Consider the following 20,119-nt stretch of genomic DNA (forward strand, 5'->3'; position numbering starts at 1 on the left):
CGCTGCGGCGATGCTCACTTCTACTCGCCAGTGGGCCATCCATGTGCTACAAATGACGACCTGTCTGTGTAAAAGGTTCCACATGGACACTCTATTGTGCTTGTTTTTGATGTGCAGGTGTGCTCCAGGTGCTGATGACATCACTACTGGGCGTGGTTACAGGTGCAACCAAACACAGCTGTGAATAATGCTGGCTGTAGTGAAAGGTCTGAATAAGTTTGAAAGCAGAGGGGGGGGCAGGATGTTAAGATACTCTTTAATAAATATAATGTACCTCTAGAATTTTTAGCTGCCAAATATTGTTTTCTTGTTACAAATGAAGTTTGTAGCAGTGAAGTCAAATCAACAAGCCTGGTGTCACTCTTCCTCTCCATTAGGATCGGGATCTTGATTGATGTACTGCTTGCTAATAGTTTGTAATCAATATAATTCCATGTGTCATTTAGAATAAAGCGTCTATGCACTGTACCTGTTTTAAAAGTGAACAATTCTACAATGTGCACAAACAACAACCTTATTTTGCCGATCACGATAAAAGACCTCGACCTGTATACTAGTCGACTAGTATACTATCCTATTGTTGAGCCCACATAAAGCATAGCATTCTCGCTTAAATGTAGATATAGGCAAGGGTGACTGGAGTTAGCACAAAAGACCAAGAGCTATCACATACAGCATAGTTGTAAGAAATGTCAAGAAGTAAACTCCTTGTGGTCGCATTAGATCTGCCATACGCGTTAGAACTGAGGCGCTGAAATGCCGAATGTCTGTGCAAACATCCTCCGTTCTAGGCCTCTGATTCCGATTGGTCGGTGGCGACGCTGCCGTTCAGTTCGCCCAGGCCTGTTTGCTCCTGGATGTCGGTCATCTCTCCCACGATGAAGGGCGTCTCCCCTGCTTTGCTGCCGGTCGAGCTGCTGTCCGGCTGCTTGGCCGCCTGGTTGGTCAGGGTGGGCTCTTCATCCAGCCTGCTAGAGATGGACCAGTAGAGGTGAGCGTCGAGTCGGGCCGCAGCCAATGAGAGCTCCCGTGCTGAGCAGGAGGGTGTGTACACCTTGGTGGACCAGAAAAGGAGTTCCACATTAGGGGTATGCCCATATATGCTTTCTCACTTAAAGTTAATGAGAACATTCAAAATAACGTACACATAAAAGTAGAGCTAGAAGTTGGCTAGTTAAGTTTCACAACCTTCTACTACAAATCATGCAGTATCATAAATGTCTCTATAAGAAGAGTGAAATACATCTTGTTTCTTTATTTATATATGCACTACTGGTCAAATGTTTTAGAACACCTCAACCTTTCCATAATTGTATTTCAAATAATGCAGTTTAATGTAAACGTGTACTCTGAAATTAAAGCATAGAACAAATGATGAACGAATTAATGAATGTATGAATGAATGAATGGTTTATTTGGTTGATCATGAACTTTCTTTACAAGTCGGTTCTATAATGTCTAAAGTGTTGCTATAGTGCATGTAAAAAGCATCCCGTCTGTTTATTAGCAAGCCCTTTTGTAATAATTAGGTTTAATAATTAGGCATTCGGCTTATAAGCTTCAGACAAAAGTTGCCTGAAATTTTCCTTAAACAGAAATACCACGTTTTTAAAACCAAAATCCTCAGCACACCCGGTCTCCTGCTTTACCTCAAAGGTATGATGAAAGGCTCCGTAGTCGATGTCAAAGAAACCCTCTGCCAGTGACATCATCGGGCTGAACCGGTGACCCCACAGCAACTCCTCTGCCAGATAGGAGCTCCTCGCCTGGCATGTCATTCCTGCACACACACACACAAAAGCACAGCAGCGCCTCATCACACAGCACATTTGATGCGTCAGAAGAAATAACCAAGGTTCCCTGTGCAAACGGTTACTGCAATATTCCAACAGTGGAGCAGAAGCTTGTTCCAGACGCAGTTAATGTCGGATTTAGTGCTTTCAAACAGTGATAAAGGTGCTAAACATTCAGAATAAATCTTCTCTGGGGGCGTGGCTATGGGCAGCGAGGCCGTGCTGCCCACTCAGTGTCCTGCAGTGATGTTAGTAACTATAGCATGACAGCGTTTGGGCTTTTATCTGAGGATGTATGAGCTTCTTGTTGCATCGGATCTAACTGCCTTTTCATCTTCTCCCAATACAAAACGGGTTACTTTAGTCAGCAGTTAAGTGGTGAGAGCATGACACATGAGAACACCGACAGAGCGACACAGAGATGCCCTCAGACGATCGTTGCCCCCACCGAGATGGGGGTTATGACATCAACGCCGTTGGTTTGTTTGTCTGTTTGTCTGTTAACTCGAGAAGTTCTGGACAGATGTGATGACATTTTCAGGAAATGTTGGGAATGTTACCCGGAACAGATGATTACATTTTGGTGAAGATCCAGAAGTGATCCTGGATTCAGGATCAGTTGGACACTTTCGTTAACATTGCAGTCAATGGAGCTTCAAAATTTGGATTGCGGATACTGCCGCGATTTGTTCTGTTTTTTTAATGAGGGTACACATTGCGTTTGGCAGGATTTACAGAAAAGCTGCTGGATGGATCTTGATGAATAAAAATCTGAAGATGGGTCTTTTACTAACTTAGAACCCATTACATTCTGAGAGCGATCCAGATTACCGTCTGGAACCAAAGAAATCCAGATTTTCCTATTTACTTATAATGGAGGCTTAAAAAATGATATCTTGTAAAATCTGCATTCAATTCAAAAATGTCTTCTGGTTGAGGTCAGGAACAAATATCAACTCTGATGTCAAATGTAATTATCATCATCTCAAAATCGATGCTTTTATTTTGGTTGTAAATACGACACAAATCCATTGGGGCTCGGTTATTGTTAACTTGCGTCAGGGATCATTCTACCTGTCTGCGGTGCTGACTCACCTGTTGCCTCCACCATTCCCTCCAGGATGACCACAATCTCAAAGTCCTCCTTTTCCAGCTGGGTCTGCGACATGTCCCAGAAAGGTGAATGTGCATCGATCTCGTGAGAGATCACGAGCGGTGAGACCAGGAAGAGGCGGTCGTCGCCCGTCTCAAAGCCCACGCTGATGTCTGTCTGGTCCAGCGGGATGAACTCACCTGAAGCGGTCAAGAAACAATTATTGGCTCTTTACGAGCAGCTCGACACAAAATCTGTGAAGGGAAAATAGGTATTCATTTTAGATGGGCTTTAAAAATAAACTAGGTAGGAAATCAAATGAATTAAATTTAGGCGTTGTTTTACATAAAGTGCTAGGTCTGCACAAATACCAAATAGCTTGTTACATTTCTCTTCCAATAATTATAACCATCAATAAATACATGTCACGGTGGAATAAGAACACTCTTAAAGATTGGAAATAAGATTTTTAATTTTCACAATTAATTTCACAAAAATTCAGATACTGCAATTTGCCTTTGTACATTGTACAGGAGTAAATCGAATATTTGATAAGGCAGATATTGACAATAATGTTGAAATTGAAATTATTATAAAATTATTATAGCATTACATAAATGCTCTTGCTCCATCAGAGTTACTTATGACGAAATAAAGACAAACACACTGCACTTATTGATTGAATTCATACATTTTATCTATTTATTTATTTATTTTGGGGGGGGGGGTTGTATGAATACTGCAATTGTATTTGTCATTTGGTTGGTAGAAACCTTCATTGCTGTTGGACAAACAATGTACTCGAGATCTTGTGTTATGTGATGAGTCTCACCCTCCTGAGTCTGCTTGGACTTGATGAGCTTGGCCCTCATGTTGGCCCCCACAATGTGGGAGCTCCGGAGGTCGCCCACCCTGAACATCAGACAGAGCTTGTCGTCTCTCAGCGAGATGACGGCGTGTTTGGAGAACACCAGCGTCTCGGCCCTTTTGTTGGGCTGTGAGATTTTAACAAACATACAGCCGACCTGGACGGAGAGGAAGGAGATCAAAAGACTGAAACCTGAAAGGCGGGCAGAGCGGCCACGAAACGCTTGATCTGGAAACTCAGGACACTCCTGTTGTTTCTGACGATGGAAGTCACATGACTTCATAGTTTGCTGCATGATTAGAACTTAGCAAAAGCGCATGTTCTTTGATGACGAGTAACAAGTTTAAAATGGGTGAAATGAAATGTGCTACACAGACTTGAAGCTCTTCATGGGCCTGAGAGCATGTTATTGTTGGGGGGGGGGCAAAGGCCGATTCTCAGAACCAACCGGGACACAGCTGACTGCAGGTAGAGCAGACCGCCACTGAGGACGTAGTATTTGGAAGGGTGTGTGGAGGGGGTCTGTCCTCATTCTGGTTTATTTCATTATTATATATGTATAACACAAACAAACATCTGTCCTACCGCTGAGGGCTGAGCCCCACAAACATCTGTCCCGAGAGCCGCCCCAAAAAAACCTCCTGTAATTTTAACTATTGAAATAAAACAAAGAAGAAGATTCTTCTTCCAGTGTTTTACTCGTGGCTTAGAATCCTCATTAAATGGCGATAAACATCTCTTACGTTTGTGAATATGCCCATTTTAGACTGAATGTTTGATTACAATGTCCCCATTTATGCGAGAGGACACAGCGCTTACCATGAAGGCATTGACCATTGAACCCAGTATAGCCTGAAGCAGCAGCAAGATCGTGCCCACTGGACACTGGTCAGTAATAACGCGGTGGCCATAGCCAATGGTGGTCTCTGTCTCGATGGAGAAGAGGAAGGCCGAGATGAAACCATTGACATTGTTGACGCACGGCGTCCACGTCTCGTCCTCCAGATGGTCCAGATCACCTCTTGGGAAGAAAAGAAGGAGAATGTGTGAGGAAGCGAAGGAGGGGGGGCTGACAAAGTGGGTGTTCAGTGGCAAAAATAGACAGAGAGTGAGAAGATTTATATTTTAAAAGAAGAGGAGCAGAAATGTGTGATGACTCATCTCTCCTCTTATTTACAAGCTGCTTTAAGCTCATTCCGATAATGAATAAAGTGACATCCTGTCCCTCATATTAGACCAGCTGTCTACTGCAAAAACCCCAGTCATCATAATATGCAGGGTCTTCACTTTATCTGCTGGTTTTTCAGTCCACTGGCACTGAAGTCTGCATATTTCTTCACACTACAGGCTAATGCCTCTGATTAACGCCGCTCCAGCCAGGGAGGCAGCAGCAATTAATGAAAGTGCTGTCAAGTCATCTATAAAATCTATAACTTTGTGTTGGTGATCAAGGAATTGCAGCAACACCGATGTGTCTTCATTTTATGACAAGAATATGTTAGCTACTTAGAGCCGGGATCCAGCAGACGCGTCTTCTAAAGAGTAACGCGTTGTGATGAAACATGCTGTAATATTAATACTGCCTGATCATCAGTTCTGGCTGAACGATATTTCAGCCATGAGACGCTCGTCACTCATCCTCCATCTCTTAGTGGTTAAAAGGATAGCGATGCCTCATTAACGTTTCTCTGCAGCAAACGTTTGACATAAGGTGAAAAGTGATTATTCTCTTTCATTGTGCTCTGCCAGAACGTTTTACGATGACATTGATGAAACACTCGTATGTGCACGCAAAGGATGATGGCACAGCTGGGAGACAGTTAGCTTCGATTGGCACAATCAAATGCAAATAGGTGGAAAATTGATAGGGTTATTTGCTAATTTTCAATGTAATGTAAACGTTAGGTGAAGAACAGTCCCATCTGGTGGGCAGCGATGTTTGCGCCCTAAAGGTATTGTGATGTCACTGGGTCAAGAGGTGGAGCTACGAAGGTGATAAATAAACAGTTCCGGAAAGCGGAACGGGGTTGGTTTTGGAGGAGCGCGCCAGACCGCCCGGTCTTGGCTGCGCCAGAGAAAAAGCATCCGTGCCTCTGCCTGCTTCATTTCGATGCGTTTAAAAATTAATATCACAATGTTAGAGACTTTATCTCTAACATTTATTGGTCCTTCGAGCCGCGGATCCAATATCACGTGAATCCACGGTCCGGAACGTGCGGCAGGAACGCGGACGCACGCGGTTTTTGCGCAGGCATGGCGATGGTGAGTCGACAACGCAGCGGGTCCTCGGAGAAGGCCCCGTTCACGTTTCGGTCCGACGGGAGGATCCGTGTGACGGAAGAACAGCGGGAAATACGCATCGATGGACGAAGGTAAGTAGGATTTAAGATGTTTATGTGTGTGAATGAGTGAGAATGGAGGTCGCGCGCATCGCGTGCTTGTCGGTTACGTAGACGGGTTTCGTCTTAAACGTTATCTGTGGAAGGAAGTACTAAAACGGGACTCATGTTATTTATGTTTGCCCTGAAATCCCTGTGAGATTTTTAAAACTGGTTTGGAGTAGCAGACTGTATATAGGACTCATTTTGTTTGTGATTGCCTTAGAATCCTAGTGATTCTTAAAACTGGTTTGGAGTAGCAGACCGAATGTAAAATAGGACTCATTTTGTTTGTGATTGCCTTGGAATCCTAGTGATTCTTCAAACTGGTCTGAAGAGCAGACTGTAAAATAGGACTCATTTTATTTGATTGCCTTGAAATCCCAGATTTCTAAAACTGATCCGGAGAGTGGATTGAATATTTGGCCATGAGTGTAACGACAAGTAACGTGTGTATGTATGTATGTATGGACGCTTGAATTGTTTTAAGCAGAGGAGCACATGGGGAACTGTAACATAAAATAGCACGCTATAAAAAATTAAAATAAAAATTGTAAGCAACAGGATAACTTGGATTGCAGAATGTCTCATCCCAGTTGAAGATAAACATCTAAAGGTAGATTGTTTGTAAATAGATTATTTCTAGCAGAGAAGAAGGAAAAGGTGATGTTTTGGTAATGAAAGTACGAGAGGATGTTTAATGATGGAGGAGATTTAAGAAGGATTGAGAAGGTTGCTTGGATGGAGTGGAGAAGAACGTCAGGAGGAGGAAGCAGGAACTGGTGAGTATACGGAAAGTATTGAGAATGTGTGGAGGAACAGCTAAGTTGAGGAAAAGAAACCAGAATGTGGTAAGTGTTGGAAATGTAACGTAAGAAATATGATGTGTAAAGATTGTTCTGAGCGTTTCAGAAGAGACAAAGGAGCAGCATGGAGAAAGAGACCACATGGCACCTCCAAGATGGAGGCCAGGACAACTACGAAATGGAGGTTTAAGCAGGAAAAGTCTTTGTGAATTCCAAATTAGCATGACAGAACCAAGTCTCTACAGCCATTTATATGCGGATGATTCTGGAGACACCTTTTTGTTTGAGAGTTTTGGAAGACAAAGAAGGTTGAAGGAGATGTAAGAAGATGAAGCTGAGGAGAAGAAAAAAGAGGAGACAAAGGAATGCTGGATGGTGAAGACAGACAAGAGACAAAGACATGCCACATGGCATCGGATGACGCTACATGGAGGCCACAGGCAGGCCACAACGCCAGGATGGTGACCAAGACAAGATCAAAGTGTTTGCACAGAATTAAAAATAAATAAAAATAAATAAAAATAAAATATCTAATGCCTTTTAACAAAACCCCAGATCAGCATAGTGGAGGTAAAATCACAAAATGGTGGGTTCAAGGAGGACGACTGACTGAATGCCTGTCTTTTTATGGCTGAGTGGAAATGAGACGGGCCCTCTCAAGTCCGCTCAGTCTTGAGACACGTTTGAGGCTACTCGTCCCCCACCATTTGCTTAGCTAAACACAGGAATGGGGATGTACCAGATCATTCCCCCAACTTTTATGACTCTGTGGAATGCGAGCCACAGGGAGTCATCAAGAACAGACAGTTTAATTAGATTAAAAACTAAGGTAATCTCAGGATCTAAATAAAATCTAAAATAATGGATGATGATTCAACGGTGAACAGGTAATTGCACAAACACACGCACTGTAAAAAAGACTTTTGACTGTACGGTACAAGACAGATAAGGAGGTTAGAGACTGACTTCAGACTGAAGGAAGATGAGACGACTAGAGACAGACTTGAATCAATTCAGATGTGAATTGAAAACTTGACATTTGTGAATATAACATGTAAATTTAATGCTATTGCTTTTTCTACCATAGCAGGAGAGATCCCGGACTGGACTGGAAGCAGATAAACTCTGCCAACATATGGGTTCTCAATAGTGAAATGTGAAATGAAGGAAGGAAGAGGTTCAAAGATTTTATCGTGTGTCAATAAAGAAATGTGTTTTGTTCTGAGTTGCAAATGCCGATAACAGCTCCAGGAACACCAGGAGAGACTGCTAAGCTGTGATGCAGAAACGACAGCCAACGGAAGCGCTGTACGGTCGAAGGAACATCTCAGACAAGTAACAGCAGAGGAGAAGCCTGACGGACTGGAGGTGTTGAACCTTCCAGCCAACGCATGGCACCCTCAATAGGAGCATCTCAGACAAGCATAGGGTGAGAGGCACATGAAAACTCTTTTGAACTTATTTCATCCCAAATTGAGTGATGTATATAATATGTTGTGAATGTGATGTAAGAGTAGGAATTATTTTGAGACATTTTATTAAACAAGTTAGACTAATGCTGATAGAGTAGACTAGATTTACTAATGGAAGCAAGTTTGAACCATGGACTACGTTCATAGTTCAAACAGGAGGGATTGCACAGCAGTAATTAAATCAATAATTACTCTGGAAGAATAAAAATAATACTAAAAAAAAAAAAAATTGTTTGCTGTATATATGTGTAGAATCACTAAATCCTGTTCCAGTAGCCATAATAACTAGTTATAACGGTAATGATTTTGTGAATCAGGTGGTAAGATGTGAAACAACACGCAGATCAGATGTCACTGCATATCAGAGCGCTAGGCTAGTGTAGAGAAGGCTAAAATGAGGTTTGGCCAATGCACGGAAGAAACCAAAAGCCATGGATGCAGTACATCGATTTGGTGAAGAGGAAGCGTTGAGTGAATAGATGAAGCACACTCTTTCTGAACGATGTCCAGAGAGCAAATGATCTGCCGAAGTTTTTCTTTGTCCCGACAGGAGGGCGAATCTACAGAGCGTGTTTGGTGTCGGCGTCTTCATGGAAACCATCAGGAAACAGCAGACGGTCCGGACCGAGGAACGGAGGACCACTCAGGGTCATGCTGACGACACCAACGAGACGTGAACATCCAGAGTTCTTCCTGAATCCATCCGTTGCACTGTAGGAGGAAACGGCTCTTGCCAAACTGATCCAGAGATGCAGACAGGAAGTCTGATCAGAAAAAGGTGGTGAGAGATTGACTCACACTCATTTTAAGATCCGTGAGGAAGAGACCCTCACAGTGTAACGCAGGACAAGAACACTGACAGTGAAGCTGAATCACTTTCAAGAAGATTTGCTGATGGACAAGGAACGAGAACAACGAGACTGACTTAACACCGAGAACGGTTTGCATATTCTGAGTGTAATCTGTTTGAATGTTTGTCTAGAGATGTGTGACTAGAAGAACGTCATAAAGTAATCTATGCAGATTAGGAGAGTTTCATAGGAATAGTTAACCAACACCTGGTATCGTTATACTGTATTAATAGCAACTGTCAGTAATTTATGATTAAGTGGAGAAGCGTACAATGCAATTAGAATCCTAAAATAGATCAAATAACACTAATGAGCAGGATGTAGATTTAAATTCATAAACTAAATTTAACTAAACCATTGCTATTTGATATTCCAATAGGCATGAAATTAATAGAAAGATAGGTTAACAATTATACTAAAATAGAAGTAATAAGTCTACAACAACGTAAAAGTGTGTAAGCATATGACTTTTGATAACATTAGAGTAAGTAAAAGTAGCTAAATTATAGTGACAAGTTGAGTTAATAAGACAGTAAAAGATTGTTATGATTATCCATCCATAATATAGACATTGTAATAATTTAATTTAGAGTTCAGAATGTTCCAGATGTGTTAAAACTTTGGAGCAATAAAGATAAAATAATCGTGTCACTGTTTTCAAATTTCAGTGTGGAGAAGGTAATGCTGGTAAAATATTAAAGTAATTCAAACTAGGAGAAATATCGGTAATGCTCTAACGTAGGGTTTGTGAATAAAGGGTTTGACAGTAACATTTAGATTGTGGAAATGAATGTTGATTGTTTTTGTACAGATTTGAATTTATGTTTTTTTCATGTTTGTTTTCCTTGTTGACGAGGAATGAGATGTTTGACATTGTATTAGGAGGATTGTTAAAATGCCTGAATTGGGGGTCATTAAGATAATCGCAGGTGCAGCTGGATTGTGGAAGGAATTTTCCCGTTTGAAAGATGTATGCTATATGAAGATGGAATCTGCAAACTACGGGTTTTTCGCCTTCCTCCCTGATTCAGGTCAGATCTTGAATGTAAGAACTCAGATCATGAATGTAATAACTCAGGTATTGATTTTGATTGTATTGATTTTGTTCTGTGATTGTTTTCTGATAGTTTAGTTCAAGCATGTTCAGTTAGCACTGAATGTTTTGTAGAAACCAGAAGAATGTTAGTTTTACAATGAAAATACAGGAGGGAATGATAGGGTTATTTGCTAATTTTCAATGTAATGTAAACGTTAGGTGAAGAACAGTCCCATCTGGTGGGCAGCGATGTTTGCGCCCTAAAGGTATTGTGATGTCACTGGGTCAAGAGGTGGAGCTACGAAGGTGATAAATAAACAGTTCCGGAAAGCGGAACGGGGTTGGTTTTGGAGGAGCGCGCCAGACCGCCCGGTCTTGGCTGCGCCAGAGAAAAAGCATCCGTGCCTCTGCCTGCTTCATTTCGATGCGTTTGAAAATTAATACAACAATGTTAGAGACTTTATCCCTAACAAAAATGCAAATATAAAGAATCTCCCAAGCAGTGCATCTAAAGCTCACTGGTTTGTAAATGTTTAAAAGTCTGCAAAATGTGTTGAAAAAGGAACATTTGCAGAAAAGGACTTCCTGCACATTGGCTAACTTCCAACATAATATAATAATTCAATGTTTCATTGCTAGAACTTCATCCATCAAAAATATTTGGCAAATTAGTCATTATCTTTAGCTAATTGTAATTTTTTTTTTACCTTGTCCATGACCTTTCTCAGGCAAAAGCCTGATGGAAGCTTATTTCATCTTATTTTCAGCCTCTATAGACTCCTCTGTGGCTCAGGGCTGAAGGTGTTCCACAGGCTTACCTGCAGTATGCTATCAGGTACCAGATGGCCCCGAAGAAAAGCCATGTGACGGCGTAGGCCATGACGAACACAATGAGGGAGCAGCGCCAGTTGAGGTCCACCAGAGTGGTGAATATGTCCGTCAGGTAGCGGTAAGTCTCCTGCATGTTACCATGCTGCACATTACAGCGGCCGTTCTTCTCCACGTAGCGCTGCCTCTTACGCCGAGCCCGGGCTGGTGTCCGGGTGGGAGAGGAGAGAAGGAACAGCGTGCGTTTACAGATGTTTAAATGTGTCAGAAATATATGGAAGGCTGAAAAATCTAGAGTCTTGGTGCTCTTCTGTGCTTAAATCGTGGGTGAAGGAACCTCTTAACGGGTTGTCATGATCTTTGGGTCCCAGAAACCCTTTTAGAAAAGCACAAAAAAAATGAATGTGAAGGCCCCTTTTAGATTCACAGGAAAAGCTTGCAATCTGCAGACACAACTGTAGTTCAGAGGACGCGAGTTAAATGAAGCCACATCGAGACAATCGAGGATCAGCAGCGGCGGGCGCCATGGGATTAGAGGACTGAGGGAGATGTGGGAAATCTAGCTGGTGCACAAATGAAAACAGACAGGTGAGGGAATCCAACGCTTTGAGGAGAAACGCTACAACTTCACCCTCTGATGTGCGTCCTTGAAGGCAGTTGGTGATATTTGTCATGTACTGAGGCTGAGATAATAACACTAAACTGTTCCGCTTCCATGCCACTCGAGTAGTCTTCAGCAGTGATCATCAATCAGGGTTAGGGTTAGGGGGCGCCTGGCAGGTAAACCGCAACAAGGGATTCCTTTCTGCAAGATGAATCGGGGGGGAAGACAGACATTGGAGACTAGCCGAGCTACTGGAGACGTCTGATTAAAAAAATATTGTGGGACTTTGCAGAACGCTCCAAATTAGAGGTGATGCGTAACTATTGTAAGATGGTTCAGAGAAGGGGGTGCGTGAACTCTCGTCATCCAACAGCCCCCCGACCTCTCCATGAGTCAAAGATTATGCTCCTGCAGCCATTCAGTTTACCTGTGGATGAATGAAGTCAGCAGCAACAACATCTGGAACATTCATGTCGTCATCAGAGGACATCAAAGGACACCAAATCACTTGCATTGACTCACCCCAGCCAAATCGCCCCTTCTCCTTCTCCGCCCCCTGGGTCTTCTTCCGCGGCTGGTTGGCTTTAGCCTCCCGCTCGGCCAGTTTGGCCTGGAAGGACCTGCTGACCTTGGCCAAGGTCGGAGTGGCTGGTGGCGCCTCTGTGGCGACGTCGTGGCCCAGCTCCTCTGACAGATCGAAGACCCTCGTGGAAGCGGTGGCCTCTGTGCCCACTTCTACTTCCTCCCCTTCCCCCTTCCCTTCCACAGGGAACGAGAGGAAATCGGGGCGGGATGGAAACACTGAGTTCTCCAGTGCCATGGCCTGTGTGTACGTGTGTGTGTGTGTGTGTGCGTGTGTGTGTGAGTGTGTGCCTTTGTGCGTTAGTGTGTTACTGATATCCTTCCTGTGCCAGACTCTGTCCAGTGAGTATTGATTGGAACATTTGTTTGCTTGACTGAAGCCTGGAATATAGAAGAAGAACACAATGATCCATCACAGTGATTCACTGACAAGCGATTTGTTTGTTTTTTTACATTATCCTTTTTGGTATTTTAGATAGGATAGCCAGGAGCTTGTGACAGGAGATGGGGAGATGAGTGGGAATAGAACTGATGGCCACGGCAGGGGGGCCGAGATCTCAGGACATGAAACGTAACCACTTTGCTATTTGCACTACAAATTATTTGTGTTTCAGGAAATAATATTTTTTCTTTTCCCAAGAGCTTTTTTAGTGAATTTGTCCCATAATTTTTCCACAAGATATCAAAGATGACGTGGCACCTTTATTACATTTACATCAATGCTGTTTGGGTTTGGCTCGGTTGCCACACAGATTAGACTCTGTTTCATCATTTCAGCTCTTTTAAAAGCAGAATGAGAAAGGAAATGCAACAACAAATCGCTGTGTCGGGCTCATCTGACATTTTTGTCCTCACATGAAGGGAGATTAAATGTGTTTTGTCTCGTTTAGAGCAGTGTGTGTGTGTGTGGCATATGCAAATTAGAGCCACTTTCACTGTTCTGTGCGTTTCATAGGTGTGCGCATGGTCCAATGCGCGTGTGTGTTGCAAAAGAGCAACCAGGGCTGTGTGTGATTTCTTACATGAGTCCTACATAAGAAACGAGTTAAATATGCATGTGAGACATTGCGTGTCACATTAAAATGGAGTCCGGTTCCTGGGTGGCCATGGATGACTTACGTCCATATGGATGGCGGATGGACGCAAGAGGAGGCTGGTGTGACCATCGAGATGACGCAATACGCTTGATGGATGGATCAGAAATAGCCTCTGTCCAGGGGGGTACGTTAGACAGCCAGTAGATTCCAGAGAGCAAAGGCTAAGTCTGTGGATTCATGTCACGCAGTTAGGAATGGAAAAGTCTTACCTGCTCATTTTAGCAACTTGTAGACGTGTCTCATTTATCGCAGGAACATTCTAGTCCAAGAAAGACCCACAACTGGCAGCCTTGATTCCATGGCACCCATTTCTGGTGTTTTTTTAACAGCGACGCAGCGTCAGTCCAACCCTGCGCGCTTTTTTTCTCCAATGAAACAGCGACTACTTCGATCCGCACTCACGACAGATTAAAAAAAAAAAAGAGAGAGAGAAAGCGATCAATCGTAAAGATAAAAGCGCACGCAAAAAGCAATTAGAGAAATGACAATTGCAGAACATTTGGAATGATTCGACTGCGGGGTTGGCGAAATGGTGGCAGCAGAATAACTCGGTAGCGCCGAGAGCTCCATCATCTGTGCATCTGTCCGTCAGGTGTGGAGCCGCTGAACGGTGGACGGCGCTGTCATGGGCCCGGCCCCGTTAAAACCCTGCCTGCCTCGGAGCAGTCTCATTCCCCGCAAGTCATCTCCCTTATCCCCGCCACTGTCACACACCCGCACAATCCCCGCACACATGAATAAATCCAAAGGCATGTTTGTGACGCAATCAAATTCTATTAGGATAAATGTATCTCATGTATTTGATGGTAGATGATACATGTAATATAAATTAATATTGCTAGCGGGATTTAATAGGCGATATGGGCTTGCTTTTGCTTTAAAGTGTAACCCATTATCTCATTAAAATGTATTGTTTTATTGTACACAGCACAGAACTTTAAACCAAAACCCTCAATGGAAACGGTAATAGCATATATATATATATATATATATATATATATATATAATTTCTGCCGATAGAATCACTCGCTGCATTTCCCCGTCATTTGTTTATGTTATTTCTTGTTTCTGCGTCTTTATTCACCAGCTGCTATTCACACGCCGGCCTGTAGGGGGCAGGGGTTTGTGCTGTTCATTGGAGCCGGAAGTTAGGCCTCCTCTTCCAACATGTCGGTGTACGGGCCAGTGGTGAAAATTCACCCCGTCGTTCTCGCTTCTATCTGCGACTCTTATGAGCGGAGAAATGAAGGAGCGAGTCGTGTCATCGGGACTTTGTTGGGTAAGCAAAAGTATTTTCCTTCTTTTGGACGGTTCGCCGCCCGAAAAAGTGAGAATATAACCGGCATTATTTTACGTGCTAACGCGTGCAGGTGTCGCTTGGTCCTCCTGGCTAGCGTTAGCCCTTGTTAGCTGACAAAAAAAGCAGTTCGCAGCGTCATTTATATTAACGTGTCTTTTATAATTGTGACAACGAGAGAATATTGATTATCATCTGCTCTTTTTAGCGTTTTTTTAAAATGTTTCTATTTGCTGATGTGACGTGCAACTCCCAGGACTTGACGTTGTTGTTAGCATTACGAATTAGCCCCTGGAATACTTTTAGTAGTAACGCAAATGGTTTTCCCAATAACAATAATTCCTGAATTGTACTTTTGTCCTTCTTAGGTACGATTGAGAAACATTCTATCGAGGTGACCAACTGCTTCTCTGTCCCTCACAATGAGTCTGAAGATGAAGTAAGCCTTTTTAGTTCATTTACGCACGAAATGGTTCCATCACAAAAAATAATGAGAAGTCGATAACATTTTAACAATTAAAATAAATACATTCTCTTTGACTTTTTAAAAGTATTCCAAATAATATTGTACCAGTTGTGGGAAGTGTAGTAAACGCGGCACAAGCAATAACCCTAACCCAGCCCTTGTGTAATTTTTATCGGTTTAGGTTTACAACTGTGACATATGTGTGTGGTGTCTATCTCAGGAAGTGTGTCTGACGATTCTGTCATCCAACAGTGTAACATCCGTCTGTAATTTTGGGTAGTTTCTTCATTTGGCATTGGTGAAGTTTTCTTTTTGTAGAAATGGTCTCACATTCAAATTGTTCCTTTGTGCCAACAGGTTGCTGTGGACATGGAGTTTGCTAAGAACATGTACGAACTCCACAAGAGGGTGTCGCCCACCGAGGTCATCATTGGATGGTGCGTCAGCCTTTTGAATTTGATTCTCAGAGATCACATTTGGCTACAAACCGGTTTTCCTCACCGCTGTGAACGGTTCGTTCTCTCAGGTACGCCACAGGCTTTGATATCACGGAACACTCGGTCCTCATTCACGAGTACTACAGCCGCGAGGCCTCCAACCCCATTCACCTGACCATGGACACGGCGCTGCAGAGCGGCAAGATGAGCATCCGTGCCTACGTCAGGTGGGCTAATCTCCCCCGTCGGGCTCTTTGTTCACACAATCGACAAACTGAGAAGGCTTTTTTTTTAATGATGCCTTTGTCTCCTACGCAGTGCACAGATGGGTGTGCCAGGAAAAACAGTTGGTGTGATGTTCACGCCGCTGACTGTCAAATATATCTACTATGACACTGAGAGGATAGGCGGTAAGGTCACGCAGAGTAATCAGATACTTCCCAAATCAATGTGTGATCAGTAAGTTTTATTCTGCTTGTTCAGGGGTTACAACCTTTCGTCTTGAGTTAGAGATCAGCTGAGACATTGCCTCTAATTTATCTTTTCAGGCTAATATAGTAGTTTCTAACTGTGTGTCTCAGTTTGGTTTTGTTTCTGTTGCTTTTTGCAGTGGACCTCCTACAGAGGACACGAGCGACCCCGAGTCGCTCCAAGGGCCTGACCTCTGACCTGTCCCAGGTGGCTGGCTCTGCAGCCCGGGTACAGGACATGCTGGCCACTGTGCTTGCATACATTGAGGATGTGCTGGTGGGTTTGACTGATACTAAAATCAATCGATTTGTTTGTTTGAATACGTACACAGTGATAAGGAAAGACCTCCAGCGTTAGTCTTCTCTCGGGAGATCGTCGGTGTAATAATCGAGTTCAGCATTAATATGTGTGATGTTGTTGGATCTGTCCCAGTCTGGCAAAGTCACAGCCGATAACAGCGTGGGGCGCTTCCTGATGGATCTGGTCAACAAGGTGCCCACTATCGCAGCCGAGGACTTTGAGAACATGCTCAACTCTAACATCAATGTAAGAGCTTCCAGAACCAGCGTCTCCATCTCGTTCTCGTATAAGCTTCTAACTTTCTAATCGCTTCTCGTAGTTGTTTTCCCTCACTGGACTTCCTGCATTTCCTTCAGCCTCCCATTCATTATTTGATTGCTTTGCTCATGCCCGTGCTCGTGCTCAGCACATTGGTACACTTGTATCGATTATAGGAAGAATTTAATTAGACATGGGTTCTTATTGATATTTTTCTCCCGACTTCCTTTTGACTTTGCTTCGTACTCAACTGGAACACATTAGTACAGTAATACCTTCACATACGAGTAGAATTAGTTCCTGGGCCGAGCTCGTAACTGAAAAATCAATCAGTTTAATCAGTTTTTCACATATAAAATAACTGAAGACAATTGAATCCCTTCCGGCGTCTAAAAACACTCAAATCAACGCTAATAACGATGGAAACAACATTCTTAGTTGTTACACAGACACACAAAAGGATCTAATAGATGCTCTACAGTATTACTGTATTATAACGTGTGGTTTCTGTTGCAGGACCTGTTGATGGTGACCTACCTGTCCAACCTGACCCAGGCGCAGATTGCTCTGAATGAGAAGCTGGTGCTGCTCTGAGAGGATTTCTTCACAATGATTCATATTTAATTTTTGTATGTTTTTTTGGCTGAAATAAAGATACGAAACAGTCTTACAATGTCGGTCCTGTGTTTTCAAATCTTGTCTTAGTAATGCCGTACCTATAAATAATACAATAGGTTCGCTTTACCCTATTTGAGCCACCGATCGTTATTGTTAGACACAATATTCTGATTTATTCAAATGACTTGGAGCTCCGGCAAATTGTATTCAGTCAATTTATTAATGCATTTCTCACATACAGTAATGTGTGGTCTATAAAATACGCTTATCGATCAGGGAAAGCTGCGCTGCGGCCTCGGTGTCCGTTTTTCTGCGTCACGCTTTCGTCATCTTCTCCAGGGCGGCGGAGGTCTGCACCGCGCGCTCGTACACGCACTCTCCGGTGGACCTGGCGATGCTCACCGCCTGCTCCGGGTAGTAGACGGAGCCGCTCAGGGTCACCAGGCCCGCTGGGTAGACGAGCCGTCTGATCCTGGAGCCCCTGCCGAGGAGGAGCCCCAGGAGCCCGGCGAAGCCGATCACTCCCGCACGGGGGTAGAAACCCTCCGGGGGGTTCTTCAGGTAGGCGTAGGTGTCGTTCCCGACCTGGACGAACCCCTGAACTTTGGGTTTAACCTTGTTGTAGGTGACCTGACAGGAATCCGTGTACGGCTTCGCCATCTCCCTGAGGGAGGCGACGCTCTCCTCCAGGTGTCCCGCTTCGGGTTCCACGCAAGGCTTCTGCTGAGGAGGAGCCGAGTACAGCGACAGGTGGTCCAGGTGCGTCGGGATCACGTCCAGGTGCGACGGGGTCACGTCCTCGTTCCCCTCCCCTCCCCTCTGACCGCAGCACGGACGGTGATCCCCAGCGTGACACTCCATGTCACCTTCAACATGATATCTGTGTGGAGTGAACATTCATTCCCTACGGTGTCTGAGGAGGGACAAGACGATAACGCGAAAGAATAATCACGCCCCCTCAGGTGACTTTCAGAACGTTCTTAATACGCGTCCTTTAAAAAGGTTTTGATGTACAAATACATAATGCAGAAAAATCTAATCGCGCATATCACGCTTCGATTGTTTTGAATTCCATTCATTAGTCGACTATTTTTGTTTATTAAGTCCGTAACTTCTGGGTTTCGTTTGGTTTCCATGGAAACGGAACGCGTCAGCGACAGTCCGTCCCTTCGATGAGCATTAGCTGCGTTTTTATTGATTCACAAAACTCGCATGGAAGCGGCGGGATCTTACTTTAATGCTCTCCGTGGATAAACTTTAAACGTATTAACTCGTTATGGAGCATGTTCAACTCTCGTCTGCTGAGATCGTATGTGCTCTGGAAGCTTTAATGTCGACCCAGCGCGATGACGGCGAATATAAAGTAAGATGCACCGACTCATTTAGTTTACTCAGATTATGTCACATTCTTCTTTTCTTAAAGGCCAAAACATTCAGTTTACGAGTCTATTTAGAATTATTAAAATTTATAAAATATGTTAATTTAAATTATGCCATATCACAATATTATATAACACAATTTAATCCCAACAGAATGTGATGCCTAATGTACAGCTCAACCCTGGAAACATTGGACCCCCATCCAAACAAGATGAAGAAGGTAACTCCTCACTGCCATATTACGTGTGTGTGTGTGTGTGTGTGTGTGTGTGTGTGTGTGTGTGTGTGTGTGTGTGCGCGCGTGTGTGTGTGAGTGAGTGTCTATCTGTTATTCTTTATTAAGGGTCAACTGCCTACGTGAAGAACAACAAAGATATCTGGAGTGTGGAAGAAGTGGCTGGTGGCGCCCACTATGATGACGTTGCTGACATGCGACCGCAGCCTGAGTGAGATTACGGGGCCTATAGGGTCGAACACCCTCGCTCATAAACTCCACTGACCTCACAGATACTCACTTACCTAAACACGTTTGTGTTTAGGTATGAAATAATCCAGCAGCAGAGTGTGGGGACGGAGGATCTGTTCTTGGGATTGAGTGGAAAGAACCAATCCTCCATGTGCTGTGAAGCCTTGCTGGTCAGTCATCACCCAACGTGTGTTTGGACAAGGACAAACTAAATGATCAAATGTGATCATGGACAGGAAACGACATGAATATCAAAAATATGTAAATATCAAGAATGATTAACTTGCAAGGCAGAAGCTCTGTAATTGTTTAAAATATCGAATCGGGGTTAAATGGTGAACATTTAAAAATGAGCTTATGATCACCTTGCAAGGACAGAATCTAGGGATGCAAGTTTCATATTTATCAAACCTTATATTTCAAACGAAAAGGCTTGAGTAAAACAAGACAAGCATTTGTATCCTTTTTGAACAGGAGAGAGAAAATGTACTCTGGCTTTTGCTCACTCGCAGGTAAAAATCAAACTGCCAGAAACTAACGCAACAGATGTGGCGCTTGATGTAAAAGAAGATTTCCTTGAGTTACGGACACCAAAATAGTAAGGGATGCTTTGAAAATGATGTCATTTCATTCGGCATATCCTCAGATTTCCTTTATTTATAAAAGGCTTGCATCACAGTCCGAGTCATTTAAGTCAGAGCGTCTCTGTAACCTGTCTTCTCCTCTCTGTTCAGTAAACTGGGCCTTCATCTCCCACATCCGGTCGACGTCCGCAGGGGAAAGGCTCAGCTCTTCGGTGAGATGGGTGAACTGCAGGTGCAGCTTGTGAAGAAATCACAAAGAGTTTATTAACAAGCCATAAGAACGAATTACATTTCACACGCATTAAAATAAAATGCAAGAAGACTTTGTTCCTGTTCGGATATACATGAGAAAAGTTCAACTGGACCTGGTGCCAGAGATAATCTCACATAGAATATGTTACCTGTTATGTGATGGAATAAAAGATGCATGTTGG

The 20,119-nt window shown here is 43.4% G+C and overlaps 4 protein-coding genes across 4 annotated transcripts; 2 read left to right on the forward strand and 2 right to left on the reverse strand.

The window, feature by feature from the left end:
- Nucleotides 1–787: 787 nt before the first annotated feature.
- kcnj9 (potassium inwardly rectifying channel subfamily J member 9) lies at nucleotides 788–12,549 on the reverse strand. The gene is made up of 7 exons (XM_068749239.1): nucleotides 12,252–12,549; nucleotides 11,116–11,329; nucleotides 4,574–4,775; nucleotides 3,719–3,911; nucleotides 2,889–3,086; nucleotides 1,650–1,780; nucleotides 788–1,054 (listed from the first exon to the last, which is right to left on the reverse strand). Exons 1-7 carry the CDS (start codon nucleotides 12,547–12,549, stop codon nucleotides 788–790), a joined length of 1,503 nt encoding a protein of 500 aa, XP_068605340.1.
- A 2,017-nt stretch (nucleotides 12,550–14,566) lies between these two features.
- eif3f (eukaryotic translation initiation factor 3, subunit F) lies at nucleotides 14,567–17,306 on the forward strand. The gene is made up of 8 exons (XM_068749240.1): nucleotides 14,567–14,687; nucleotides 15,074–15,144; nucleotides 15,529–15,608; nucleotides 15,698–15,835; nucleotides 15,927–16,018; nucleotides 16,219–16,355; nucleotides 16,512–16,625; nucleotides 17,154–17,306. The coding sequence occupies exons 1-8, from the start codon at nucleotides 14,576–14,578 to the stop codon at nucleotides 17,229–17,231; spliced, it is 822 nt and encodes a 273-aa protein (XP_068605341.1). The 5' UTR covers nucleotides 14,567–14,575; the 3' UTR covers nucleotides 17,232–17,306.
- A 162-nt stretch (nucleotides 17,307–17,468) lies between these two features.
- LOC137905016 (MICOS complex subunit MIC26-like) lies at nucleotides 17,469–18,182 on the reverse strand. Its single transcript, XM_068749241.1, has one exon. It carries the CDS (start codon nucleotides 18,150–18,152, stop codon nucleotides 17,571–17,573), a length of 582 nt encoding a protein of 193 aa, XP_068605342.1. The 5' UTR covers nucleotides 18,153–18,182; the 3' UTR covers nucleotides 17,469–17,570.
- On the forward strand, nucleotides 18,145–20,118 carry dnaaf6 (dynein axonemal assembly factor 6). Its single transcript, XM_068749242.1, has 6 exons — nucleotides 18,145–18,217; nucleotides 18,789–18,855; nucleotides 18,979–19,081; nucleotides 19,175–19,271; nucleotides 19,614–19,699; nucleotides 19,836–20,118. The coding sequence occupies exons 2-6, from the start codon at nucleotides 18,795–18,797 to the stop codon at nucleotides 19,951–19,953; spliced, it is 465 nt and encodes a 154-aa protein (XP_068605343.1). The 5' UTR covers nucleotides 18,145–18,217; nucleotides 18,789–18,794; the 3' UTR covers nucleotides 19,954–20,118.
- Nucleotide 20,119: the final 1 nt, after the last annotated feature.

This window comes from Brachionichthys hirsutus, chromosome 15, assembly GCF_040956055.1.
Source record: "Brachionichthys hirsutus isolate HB-005 chromosome 15, CSIRO-AGI_Bhir_v1, whole genome shotgun sequence".
Classification (NCBI taxonomy): domain Eukaryota; kingdom Metazoa; phylum Chordata; class Actinopteri; order Lophiiformes; family Brachionichthyidae; genus Brachionichthys; species Brachionichthys hirsutus.

Coding starts and splice junctions, on each gene's coding strand:
- kcnj9 (XM_068749239.1), bottom strand. CDS start 12,549: ATGGCACTGGAGAACTCAGTGTTTCCATCCCGCCCCGATTTCCTCTCG. Junction 3,087..3,718: donor GTCCAAGCAGACTCAGGAGG/GTGAGACTCATC, acceptor TGACCGCTTCAG/GTGAGTTCATCCCGCTGGAC. Junction 1,781..2,888: donor GGGAATGGTGGAGGCAACAG/GTGAGTCAGCAC, acceptor GTGTGTGTGCAG/GAATGACATGCCAGGCGAGG.
- eif3f (XM_068749240.1), top strand. CDS start 14,576: ATGTCGGTGTACGGGCCAGTGGTGAAAATTCACCCCGTCGTTCTCGCT. Junction 15,145..15,528: donor ACAATGAGTCTGAAGATGAA/GTAAGCCTTTTT, acceptor TTGTGCCAACAG/GTTGCTGTGGACATGGAGTT. Junction 16,019..16,218: donor TGACACTGAGAGGATAGGCG/GTAAGGTCACGC, acceptor TGCTTTTTGCAG/TGGACCTCCTACAGAGGACA.
- LOC137905016 (XM_068749241.1), bottom strand. CDS start 18,152: ATGTTCACTCCACACAGATATCATGTTGAAGGTGACATGGAGTGTCAC.
- dnaaf6 (XM_068749242.1), top strand. CDS start 18,795: ATGCCTAATGTACAGCTCAACCCTGGAAACATTGGACCCCCATCCAAA. Junction 18,856..18,978: donor ATCCAAACAAGATGAAGAAG/GTAACTCCTCAC, acceptor TTCTTTATTAAG/GGTCAACTGCCTACGTGAAG. Junction 19,082..19,174: donor GACATGCGACCGCAGCCTGA/GTGAGATTACGG, acceptor GTTTGTGTTTAG/GTATGAAATAATCCAGCAGC.